The sequence below is a fragment of the Vidua chalybeata genome, chromosome 12 (assembly GCF_026979565.1).
Source record: "Vidua chalybeata isolate OUT-0048 chromosome 12, bVidCha1 merged haplotype, whole genome shotgun sequence".
Classification (NCBI taxonomy): domain Eukaryota; kingdom Metazoa; phylum Chordata; class Aves; order Passeriformes; family Viduidae; genus Vidua; species Vidua chalybeata.
In genome coordinates this window covers 3,601,129-3,613,752 of record NC_071541.1, presented here as the reverse complement: position 1 = coordinate 3,613,752, position 12,624 = coordinate 3,601,129, and the positions used below count along the sequence as shown (strand labels likewise).

At 42.6% G+C, this 12,624-nt stretch overlaps 1 protein-coding gene across 1 annotated transcript in view; it reads right to left on the bottom strand.

Moving 5' to 3' along the window:
* Window positions 1-409: 409 nt before the first annotated feature.
* PDZRN3 (PDZ domain containing ring finger 3) overlaps window positions 410-12,624 on the bottom strand; it is a 130,321-nt gene continuing 118,106 nt past the window's right edge. Inside the window, exons 6-10 of the mRNA XM_053954089.1 lie at window positions 6,099-6,197; window positions 5,485-5,547; window positions 4,931-5,032; window positions 3,759-3,875; window positions 410-2,839 (exon numbers count right to left, since the gene is read on the bottom strand). Coding sequence (XP_053810064.1) covers window positions 1,289-2,839; window positions 3,759-3,875; window positions 4,931-5,032; window positions 5,485-5,547; window positions 6,099-6,197 — 1,932 coding nt within the window. The 3' untranslated portion in view covers window positions 410-1,288. The remainder of the gene's footprint in view (window positions 2,840-3,758; window positions 3,876-4,930; window positions 5,033-5,484; window positions 5,548-6,098; window positions 6,198-12,624) is intronic.

The following is a 12,624-nucleotide window of genomic DNA, read 5'->3' as shown; positions in this document are numbered from 1 at the left end:
TGTATATTTATTTGCTTTAGTTTTTATATGTTTTAATTTATATATTGTCTGGTTTTAATGCAAACCCCCACTGAAGGCTGTAGGTGGGGTTTATACACCACTAAGAGACCACAAACCAAAGCAAAGCAGGAGAGCAGAAGTTCTATTTCTTTCTTACGAGTCACCTTAAATAGCTTGTGAGCTGAAGATAAGCATTGCTTGATTTTACTCTTGATATTCCTTGTGCTTCTCCCTTGTCTCTTCCCTCAGGAAAACCTCAGTCCAAGTTCCTCCCATAGCAGGATGCCAATTATTCCCTCAGGTTTGGCTCCAGTGGCTGTCCAGGCATTTCTGCAACACAGGAGCTACACTCCATAAAATTATATTCTAGGTGGTGAAACCAGAAGGGAATAAAAAGAATTTAAAGTAGTTTGAAATATAAAACAATAATTTATTTTGCTTCATTTTACTTGTTAACGTTTGTAGCTAATGATGATTTCATGAAACTGCTTTTATAATTCAATACATTCAAATCTATAAAGCAAACAGTTACTACCATGGGCTTTTCAAATTCCACAAACTGTCTTATATAAACAAATTAGCTGTACATGCACGTTTCTTCAATAGGTTGCAACATTTGCAAACATGCTTTAAAAATCCTTTAAAGCTGCATAATAGTGTACTTTGCCTCAGGCTTTTCAGATGAAACCTCTATACTTCTTTCAGAAACCGTAAAGAGAAAAATGTTTAAATGTTGAGCATAACTCTAAAAACTGCTGTTTGATAAATGTTAAATATTACACGAGAATGATTCTGAGTTTAAACCTTGAGCTAAGTATTGATAAACAGCACTCTGTGTAGAAGTGAACAACAGCAAAATAATATCACAAAAAATGGTTTCACAAACAAAAATACATATGTGCAGTTGCTCTTGTGGGTTTCTTGCATTTTTTTTTTAGGTAAAGAAAAGCACGGGTACCTTTTAATATGAATATAGTTTAAGCAAATTACCTGTGTAAGTATGGTTAATACATTTCTGATATTTAAACACTTCATGTAAAAGGTAACAAGTAAAAAAGTACAATCAGTACTCCAAAAAGCACTGCTAATATTGCCTTTGAAGGAGATGGGCAAGCTTTCTCTCCACTGCAGAATGGAGATCCTGGCACCCACGGCTGTAGAGTTCAGTATTTGAACTATAAACTCAGTGACTGTATCTTATATACAAAAATCGTGCCACATTGAACGAGGCATGGATTCCTACCCCACTGGTAGTGTTTTATGTACATAATTTAGCACTGGGGATTGATTATACAGTAGTCACTGACAGGAAGGAATTGTACACCCGCGTGCCGTCCGGTGACTTTGTTCCGTGGGTTAGCAGTTCTTGGATTGTCATCCAATTGTCAAATATTTTTTTATTTCTCTTCTTCATCATTTTTTTGTGGCTCAGTTCAATGATGTTCATCTCCTTCTTCTCCTCTGCACCTTGCTGTTCCTTTAGGCACTCTAACCTGCTCTGCATCATGAACTCCCGCCGCCTCCTCTGCTCCTTGGCTTTCACCAAGTGCTGCTTCCTCTCCTCCTTGCTCCAGTACCGGCCCATCTTCATCTCACTGATGGCATCGTCATCCGTGGTCATCCCACTGCGCTCCTCCTTGATCTTGATGGCCCGTTCCCTCAGCAGCCTGTCCCTCACCGGCCTCTTGGTGATGTAGCGCGTCCCGTCGCTCCTGACCTTGACCTTCCACTCCATCCGGGGCTCGCTCTGGCCCGAGGCCAAGTCCTTGCACATACTCACCAGGCTCATCTGGCTCTGCGCGTATTCCACGGCGGATTTCTGCTGGATCAGCTGCATGTAGCTCTGGTAGTGCTGGGCGTGGGCAGGGATGTGAGCGTGTTTGTAGGGAGAGTGGTGGTAGGGGGACACGTAGGAGCCCGAGGGCTTCTGACCATGAGTGGGGCTTTTGCTGCCGTCGCTGCCTTTCCTCTCCTTGCTCTCCAGCTGCTTGCCAGGGTCAGGATCTCTAGCAGAGGCGTGGCCCTTACCAGCGCCGGATTCGTGGCTCTCTGAGCCGGCACACAGATTCTTTTGGGAGCCATTATAGGCCACTGCCCCCTCGTTACCCTGACAGCTAACGCCTTCCGCGGTTCTGCGCAGGGAATTGTCGGGGGAGATCTCCAGCGTCAGCGGCGTGCTCCGGCAGCTCTCGCCCGTGTTGTAGGCACTCGAGCTGTCCTTGTCGGACTTCTCGGGCAGCTCGGTGATGTCCGAGAGCTCGTGCCTGCGGACGTCGATGCTCGTGTTGTAGTTTCGGAAGCCGCTGTTGTGCAGCATCCAGGGCTCCCGGTACTGCTCCTTCAGCTGCTGCATTTTGTGCGCCCTCACGATGTTCAGGCACTCCAGCTCGATGTTGCGCAGCTCCTCGTTGAGCATCTCCAGCTCTCTGTCGACGCTCTCCTGGTCGCTTTTGCTCATCTCCAGGGTGCTGTTGTGGTAGTACAGACTGTAGGGGTTGGCAGACTTCACCTGGCACTTCAGCTCCAGCAGCTCCCGGAACCGCTCGCACTCATCCACGGGGATGCCGAGGAAGTCGACGTCGGTGCAGTCAGCTGAGATGAAGGACTCATTGCTGAACTGCATGTCCCCGCTTCCCAGGGTGTCGTGGCTGTAGGTCAGCTTCTTCTGGCTCCCCAAGGTGTTGGAGGAGGTGGTGTGATCGTCCCCATTGTTCTCCTGCTCGGAGCTCTCGTCGTTGCGAGTGCTGTCGTCCGTGCGCCCCACGCCGCTGTCCTTCTCGTGCTGGTTGGACAAAATCGTGGCTGTGTCTGTGGTGCCTCCATCCTCCTCGTGCTTCTTCTAACAACAGAAACAGCAGGACACAAAGAAAAATTATTGCAAGCACATGAAACATTTGAAGGTGTTTATTTTTAAATAGTTCTCCTAATCCGTCACTTTTTACACTTTCTGCTTTTTATATGGAAAGAGTATTGTTAAGGACTCAGAGAAAAGGTGACCAAGCCCTCAGCCTGCCGTGGATGTCCTTTGCAGAAGAACCTGAGGTCTGAGTTTCACCTATGCAGCAACAGTGGTAGAAGTCACATTTTCAAAATATTTCTTCTCCCACTTAGGTGCAGAACGATATCCAGTTGTCCTGCAGTGCCTAAGTGAGAGCATGGCTCCTCACAACATGGGGATGGCACAGAGGATGCAGAGTTCTAGAAAAACTTTAGGAAAAAGGTCTAGGCAAAACTTGAGAAACTGCTTTAATCATAGCAGAATGATGGAGAATATAAGCCCGTATCTGTGACCCTGCATAAAATTTGTAATGTAAAAACCTTTCCTTTGCCTTTTTCCTATTGTATAGATCTTACTTCAGTCATTTTCCTGAGTTGTCCATTTGTGTTTCCAGGTTTTGGGAGGATGTTTCCAGTCTGTGCGTGCACATCAAATAGAAGATTCTGTAAATCAGATCTCTGCCTGCTCTACCCACCCAGTACTCCTCTCAGTGACCACAGTGATAAGGGATTTCCAAGAATTGTGATCATGTTGCTGTAAGGGGCAAAGCACAAAAGGTACTATTTTAAAACATCTTGGTCCCTGAGTTGAAGCTGTGGAGAGCCATGTAATACCTTGATTTTACAGAAAGTCCATTTTTTTTTTTTTTTTGCCTTGATCTCAGTGTCACTTGAGACACCAAGTGTATTCAGGCAAGCTCAATATTGAATATTGAGTGCAGTGGGAAGTTTGACAGCCCTGCACACCAGAAGGGCAGTACCTGCTGAAGCATGCTGGCAGTAAATTGCATTGCCTGGTGGTGCTGTTCCTCTAACATGTCCATGTGCAAGTCATCCAGAAAATCGTTTCTGTCATCATCCATCCATCCCTCATCCAGCTGTGTGAAAAGGGAGGGGAAAAAACAAACCAATCGTTGTCAAAAGAATGAAGACTGACATAAATTACTGCTTTTCTTTGTAGACAGTGGTTGGGAATTCTCAGGAGATTCCTTGCTGTGACAGTGCTGCTGTGTCTTGGGAAGGAGCCTGTCCTTGTGCTAAGTGTGGGTATTGACTGTGCTACCTCCTCCCACAGCTGCCTCCATCTCCAAGAGCAGGGTTTTATCTTCAACAGCCCTCTACATATGAAAAAAAATCTGTGTTTTGATCCGTGGAAATACTTGTAAGAGCTGGGACAGTTTTGGGTTGTGCACAACTTGATTAAGATGTATAAAAACACTCCAGAGCCCAAAGCTCTTGTGAGGCAGCATCAAACACCAGAAGGAAAATCTGGCTGGGGTCTATAGGACATTTTTACTCCCATTCCCAATTATCCCCACGGGAAAGATCAGAAATATCCAGGCTAAGAGGACAGTGAAGATCCTGACCCTGTGTCTCCAGGTGCACTGGCAAGGGCTGCTCTCCCAGCACCAGGAGCAGAGACAGATCAAACAATGGTGCTCCTGGCTGTTTGTTCAACACCTTTATTGTGCTAATCCCTGCTCTACAAAGGGATCTGGTTCAACCTTTTATTACAGCTCAGGAGACTTCTTCACAGTATTCAAGTACTTTGAGAGACTGTGTATGAAGGGCTAAATAATAGGTGTTTTAATGAATGAGTAATCAATAGCTATAGGAATTAGAGTTCAGCGTGTTCTTCAAAACTGTGGCTCAAAACCATACATAATGCCTTGCACCGATGTTTGTAATAGCACTGCAGTACATATAAATCACCAGATGTCTTAGAAATTGAATTTTAATAAAAAATATATATGTGAGTACCATGACTGCTGAATTCCATTATTTTATGCCATATATATATGTGCAGTCAAAGTGTATAATATGGTTTTAGGTAGATGTGGTAGATTTAGACAGGTTTGAAAGAACTGCTTTCAACAAAACAGCAACTGTTTTAATTAAGACTCAAGTGAGGGTTTTTTTGTTGCTACCGTACCTGGATTTCTGGTCTTGCCACAAGTAAGGAGATATTCTTGCTCTCCTCACTGGAGAGAAGTGCCACAGCTTCCTCTCGGTTCTGCACCTCGATGCCATTGATCTTTAAAGAAAAAAACACCACATGAAGGGTTTTCATAGGGAAACCCCCTGGATGCTGCTGTGCCCAGCCCCATGGAAAGGCTTGGCTGGATGGCTCCACACACACATCCCCAGCCTTGTGCAGAGAAGTGCTGGGCCAGTGTGGTGGTTTGGGCACGAGATGCTGCTCCACCCCCTGTATGGCAGGTGCAGAGCCTTGTTAGGAGTTCTGGGGTTTAGGACACTGGAATTCTGGGGTTTAGGACACTGGAGTTCTGGGGTTTAGGACACTGGAGTTCTGGGGTTTAGGAGACTGGAATTCTGGGGTTTAGGACACTGGAGTTCTGGGGTTTAGGACACTGGAGTTCTGGGGTTTAGGAGACTGGAATTCTGGGGTTTAGGACACTGGAGTTCTGGGGTTTAGGACACTGGAATTCTGGGATTTAGGACACCTGGAGCACTTCCCACACGTACCTGGATAATGCGATCCCCTTCTCGCAGCCGCCCGTCCTTCGCTGCGATGCTGTTGGGATCAATCTGCAAAATCAGAGACCTCTGAGTGCTCTGCAGGTTTGGGAGCTCAATATTAACTTCCCCTTATTTCCTGGGTGGTGCATTTCAATGGAAGGTTTTAGATTTAATGATGGGTTTCTTTCCCCAGATCAGTGCAATTAATTTGAAATAGTTCTGCGTGGTGAAAAAATGTTGCTGTATAAAATGCTACTTTTTTCATGGAAAGGGACAAGGAGAGAGAAACGGGCCCCAGATGTTTGCAAATAAAAGTGTGTGGGGTTTTTTGTAATTTATACTGTTTCAGGAATAATCAAGAATAAAAATTAAAGGGGGAATACATGAAAATACTCTGAAGGCATCATCTGAAATAGAACATTGTTAATATAATGAAATTTGACTTCAGTGGGAGCAGGACTGCACTCAGTTTGGAGAAAAGGAAAATAATTAGATTTCTTCCAATTACTGCATTTTGGCTGTTTATCCAACATGGTACAAACAGAGGATAAATGTCTTAACTGCCCAACAATGCAGCTGAAAAAACAAATGGTATAGTATGGAAGGCAGCTCAATCTTACCTCACTCACATAAATACCCATGTCATCTTCATCATCCGTTCTGTAACAGACAGTGAGGCCAAGCTTGTCCTGGCTGTTCACTCTGTGCAAATCCACTTCCTGAGGTTTGGGGAAAAAAAAAAAAAAGGAAAATATATTGTCAGTGAGACACTAGTGACTGATGGAAGCAATTTTTCAAATGCAATGAAAATATTTTGCTTAAGTGATATAGTGGATGTCTTTTGATTTCACTTGTAGACGAGGTTAACTTACTGAGCAAAACGTGATTATATGCAGCCAATCAATATCTGGGACATTTTTGACCCTTCAATCAATAGGAAGTCATTTTGAAAATAGACCTTTTATTGATCTTAAAGAAGAAAAATTACCTATATTTCATGTAGTGCTAAGACTTCAAAGGCAAAAATACTTATAAAGTATGATTTCAATATTTGTCACAGCTGATACATATTTCCTAATAAGCAGGGTAATTCTCTGGCTTTTCAGAAAAAACTAACACTCTATTACTTTAAATTGTATCATTTTCATGAACTCATCTAATAAATTTCTCAAAAGTGTGACTGAAGATCAATATATTGTCAGCAAAGCATTTGCTATTGGTAATAGAAACATAATAAGCATTTCAGTATCTGGCAAATGTTTGGTTTCAGTAGGTCATGGTGGTCTCATTAATCTCGGAGACATTTAACCCATCTTAAAAATCTATGTTCTTCCTCCACGCTTTTTTTTTTCCCCACGAGGAATTCCTGAGGGTTATTTTCTTTTTTTTTCTTCTGTGTTTGCTGCTGCTGTGTGACACTGGTTGGTAGGAAGGGTTGTAAAATCCATGGAGATAGCCCCAGGCTGGGGGACGCTCCTGGCTGGTGACCATCCCTGCGGCATCTTTCAGTCCTGCCTTTTTGCTTGTGAGGGATGTCCCGGGGGTTTAACGTGTTTGACCCACTGATTGTGACTGCTGGGCTGGTCCTGAGGATGCTGCCGTGGGGAGGAAGGGCTTTGCTGCACAGACAGAGGTGTGAAAGCACCTGGAGCTGTGTTTTTACCTCCTCAGGTGAGGGGAGTGAGTGAGGCTTGGCGAGGTCCTGCTCCTCCTCAGGCCAGGCAGATCTGGGCTCTGCTGAAAGGGAAAAGTGGGAGCAGGCAAAGGGACACAGAAGATCCAAGGGCTGTCCCAGCCCAGGGCAGACCCTGCACCCTCTATTTGTGCTTGGACCTGCCATTCCAGAGGAAAAGTCCTGACAACACAGCTCCTTCTTTCTGGCATCTCTGCTGCTGTGCCATTTGGAAGGGGCAAGACAATAAAACAAGCTGATATGAATAATTTATTGGTGTGTCTAGCTGACAGCTGCCAAGATCAGCAATCTCGTGTTATTTACTTGTCAACATGTGTAATTTCTTTTTTTTCCCCCCTAAAGAAGCGTAGCTGTAAATGTCAGTGACATTTCAGCTGGTATTTAAGTGGTTTCAATCAATAGTATCCATGGTGAACTGCTGTGCTTTCCCCCCCTCCCTTTTGTTACTTAAAGGTTGGAACACAAGGCTTTAATAGTGGGGTTTTCTTCACATTTCTAAAGCTTTGGAGCTTTCTAGAGAGGAGATGGAGATTCTTCAGAAGAAAGGTGAGACAAAGTGGATTCTGTTCTGATCTCAGCTGATCCTCCAGAATGTCACTGCAGTCAATGGATTTATCCTGCATTTCCCCTTGGAGTGAACTGGGGGTGAGGTGGGAATTTGTGGATTCAGTCTAATTCAGGCCCAGAACAATTCCCATATTCCCTCCATACTTTAACAAAAAAGTTTCATGATCTTCAGGAATGCTTTTATATTGATTTGAAAACATGGCAAGAAATTTGTGCTGTGGCTTATTCTACTGCTTGCCATACTGGCAGTGAAAAAATGTATTTATAATGTTAAAAAACCCCCACAAAAACAAACAGAAATATATGGCGACTTCGGCCATTGCTCAAATAGATCCTAAGTAACTACAAACTCTTGGAGTGGAAGGAAAAGAGGGAGCAAGCTGTTATTTTCATTCTTACTTGCCACATGTTTTTACTAACAATAGGTGTTTTTCCAACAGTGTACAACTATAAAGGTTATAATAATTAAAAATAAAGTATGGGTTTATATTTAAATTGTACCATCTGAGATGTGACCTGTGATATACTGGAAGGTAATAAATCATCTGGTAAATTAAATAATATATATTTTGAAAGGAAAATAGCTATCTGTTGTTTTAAAACACACATAATAAAGCAGCAAGAAAAGCTAGAGCAGAAAAAATTTATAGAGCAGGTGCTAGAACCTGAATTTTTATGAGTAATTAGTTGACAGACTTACTCTTGAGTACAATCCCTCTAGTCCTTGGTAGGAAGAAAGAAAGTGGATTTGATGCTACCCAAATATTATAATTTTATGAACTTAAACATAGGAACAGCTGCTTTCTGTAGGTCTTTGCGTCAGTGAAGTTTTAATATAATCATAAAGGTTTGAAATATTTGAGAGATAAAAGTGTGTAATTCCAGTTGGAGTTGAAGAATCAACACCAGAGTCTTCAAAGCAAAGGTTATTTTCCATATTCAGAAGCAAGTCTGTGTAATGCAGAAATACATGAAAGGGGAAAATGGAAAACTGGCACCTGCAAGTGCAGGTATTATGGCAGCTTGAGTAATTGTACCAGGAATTAATTAAACAGAGGAAAATTCATATGGGCCTGGAGGAGTTTAAAAGTGCAAGTCCCTGTGTTTGCCATGCCACAGGACTTGCCAGTTCTTGCAGTTTTGTCTCAGGGGCTGCACTCCAGGGCAGTGGAAGGGACACACTGAGGTTATTCCACACCTGGTCTGCAGCCACACAAAGCAGCTGGCAGGCAGAGGAGCTGCCCACAGAGTGTGGGAATGCTGGGCCTGGGTTAATGTGATAAATGTGAAAATTCTGTCTATGACAGTTTTTACACTCGCAGATAATTCAAATCTGCTTCTTCAGATCAGGTAAAAGTGACATTTTGAGAGATGTTCAAAGGAGGATTTGGATGCTCTTTCAAAATAGTCTGTGTAAGAGAAGTGTCTGAAAGATTATTGGCTCCTCGTCAAATGCAGAGCCAAGGAGGGCTCACAGAGCTGGTTGCTGAAATCCATCTGGCATTTACAGCAAGACAAGAAGAAATGAACATGCCCTGTGACATTATACCTGCAACCACTCATCATAATGAATTAGGAGCAAGTGATAATAGTAAATTAACCTCTATAAGCTCAGAAGATCCTTCATTTGCAGAGGATTATTGAATTATTGTACTGCTGATTTAGAATTATGGCCTGCCTGCAAATTTATAAAAATCAGAGTCCTTCCTCTAACAAGACAGAAATGAGCAGTAGAGATCTGAAATGACAGCAGTGGGTAAGAATAGTTCAGTCACTCAGAAAGCCTCACCCACAGCTTGCATAAGTGCTCTGTCCTTCTCCCTCTCTGTAAGATGTGGTGGATTTTTTTTCTGTGCTGACCTCTGCCATACCTGACCAGCAGTGTCCCCTTTTTTGTGCTTCCTTTTGCTAGGTTTCATACAGAAAACAAAGTCAGGGAAATAAATATAAAGAACTATTTCCTTTTATACTGCATAAGGCCCTTTCTACTTTTAGCAGCTGACCCTGTTACAGTCGAAGGGAAAATCTTCTTCATGCTTTCTTGAACCTAAGAAAGTAATCTTTATATTTGTATTTCCATATCAAAGTGGTTTTCAACACAGGTAAATGGAAAAGAATCCCACCCTTTCCTTTTTCAAAGGAGAAAAGGCCATAAGCCAGATTTTCTTCCCAAAATTCTCTGCTCTAGAGAAGCAGAACTCTACCTGGAGGTTTCTGTGGCAGCCCAGCTCTGTGATGGGAATTCTCTTTTCAGGCCATAGAGGCTGGACCAGCTTTAATCACCAGTGGTGCTGGGGAAGGCTGAAGAAAAGTGTTTCTCACCCTGAGGAAAAGAGGCTTGGGATGGCTCAGTAAGATAACTCGGAGGATGCCAGGCTCTCTGCCAAGCAGATGGGCAGAGCTCCATAATTCAGACCTTTCTCACACAGCACGAGGTGCTGAGGCCAGGCTGGAAACCTCCAGAGAGCTGAGGCAGGACAACTTTTCAATGCTGCCTTGTGAGCCAGATGAAATGTTTTACCACTTTTGCGTTTGTTCCAAACAGAGAACATACAAATATTTGTGTTAGAAAGTGCAGCTGTGAAGCTTTTTAAACCTTTCCATATTCAATCACTGCCTGAAGCAGGCCTGCTCAGGCTGCAGCTCTTTGTATTCCCAGACACAGCAATGCCTTGAGAGGCTCCTGATCTGTGCAACTCCCTGCAGAGCTGGAGTTTTCATAGAGAAGAAATTTATTCACATAAAAGATGCTTTGAAACGCTTTGTAAACCAGGATGGAATAAAAATTGCAGAGTGCCTGTGATGGAGCCTTCCAATTCACATGTTCAGAGTCGCCTCTCGCCTCCCTTGCAAACAAATTATTGGAGAAGTGAAAGAAAAGTTTCAACCAAAGTAGCAAAGTACAGCAAAGGGGAGAGCTTGAAACCCTGGTACTCAGCTTTTACTCATGGTTTCCTAAAAGCAGCGGAGTATTAATTTCAGATCTTGAAGCACTTTTTTTGCGCTCAGTGTGTTCATCTTTTGCTGATCAGCTGTTGTGGTTTCATGCTGGGAACACTGGGAGCTGTGCACTGGGTGGGCAAAAAGCTCTTTGAACGAATTTGGTGTCCTCCTTCAGTCTTTTGACAAGAATGCTTCATTTCTGTCCAACACTGAGTGAGAGTATCGGAGGGAAATTTCTCAGCAGTAGCAAACATGTAATGTAATTTTCATCTCCAAGCTTCACTGACTTTCAGCTAACCATTCAGCTGAGTTCAGTTCTTTTCTTGGAAAGAAAGACCTACATACAAGTTGCATATTGGGAAGGGTGAAGACAGAAAGTCAGATGGGAGGGAACAGGCCCCTTTTTGATGTAGAATGTTCTCCTTTGTAATGTGAGAAAGTTCCACTGAGAGAGCCCTGGCTTGGGCTGTGTCTGACAGCCGGACAGACTTGTTTGAATAAACATATTAATGCATAACACTGCTGGGGAATCCTGGAGTGACATTATTCTTCCTTTATGAGCCTGAAATGACTTCTAGCTGGGCCTCCGTGAAGAATGAATGTACTTTTAATTTATAATAAAATAGGAGTTCACGATTTAGTTCCTCTTTACTTGTGGCATGGAAACTTCAAAAGAAAAGAAATTGTATTTATTTATTTTTGCAGCAGAGAATATATGGCAGTTACCTCTGAGTCATCAATTTTAAGACAAATGTTGAGATAAAACCGAGAATACAATTTTGGCACCTCAGCAATACTGCCAGCATAAATTCCTTCCTATGGATATTTACATTGGAGGTTTGTTGTGAACTTGGCTATTTCACCTTTTTTGTCTTGTTTGCTTGTTACAAATCACTAACCAGTCAGTTATAGACCATAAAAGTTTAGATGAGGAGCTTCTGATTTAAATTCAAAGCACATTTTATAGACATAGGAACCCAGAAGGCTGACTTGATGGCTTTCTTACTTTCGACATTCCTGCTGCAGTCAATGAAACAGTGCCTTTGTGGTCTTTTAAAACATATCTATCAAAAGGCAAACAAAAAAGCAACCAGCCAGTTGAGTCCCTGTTAGCACTTTGACCTTACCATTGATCACAGTCTTTACAATTTGAACAGGAATCTTTAGTGGTTTTTAGGAAATACTATTAGGCTACAGAGACTTTCCTAATGTCCATCTGCCTGTGTTACTGAGCTGATCACCTTTTGCCATCAAGTGCTATATCAATGTCAAAATTATTAATGTTGTGGTTTAAGGCATATTAAGGTTTGGCTACAGGAGTGTGTGTGTTTAAAGTGTTTTCAGCTCAACTGGTTGACTTTCTAATGGAAGCACTAGAATTTATCCACAATATTTAGGTTTCCTAAAAAGTAAATTTTGGAAAGATACTGGTAGAAAACACTGATTTGTTCTACACTTTCCTTTGAGACCGAAATCTATATTGTATTTGTTTTTATTTAAGAGGAAAAAAAAAAAAAAAAAAGGCCCTTGTTTGAAAAGTAAGGCCTTGAAGTCTGCTAAGTAGCATTTGTTTTACTGGCACTTTGATTTTATCCTGCCTTTGATTTACGTTTGTATACAGAGATGAATTGCTACCAGATCCGCAGAATTTGAGAACAGCTTGCAAACTTTTTATGGGGTTTTAGTCCTTGATCCTGCAAACACTTTTATAGAAGGAAACAACCTGGCGCTCATGGAAGGACTGAACTCTGCTCCCACTGCAGCTGTTGATAAATCTGCACTGATTTCAGCAGAGCTTCAGGCAGGTCAGCACAGCTTGCTGTGACACATAGGTGTTAGCAGCACCAGGATCTAAGAAATCAGAAGTGCAAGCCAATTAAGGGATAAAATATTCTCTTACTGATAGTCTTGGATAGATCACCTGGCTCAGACATTGCTGGCTG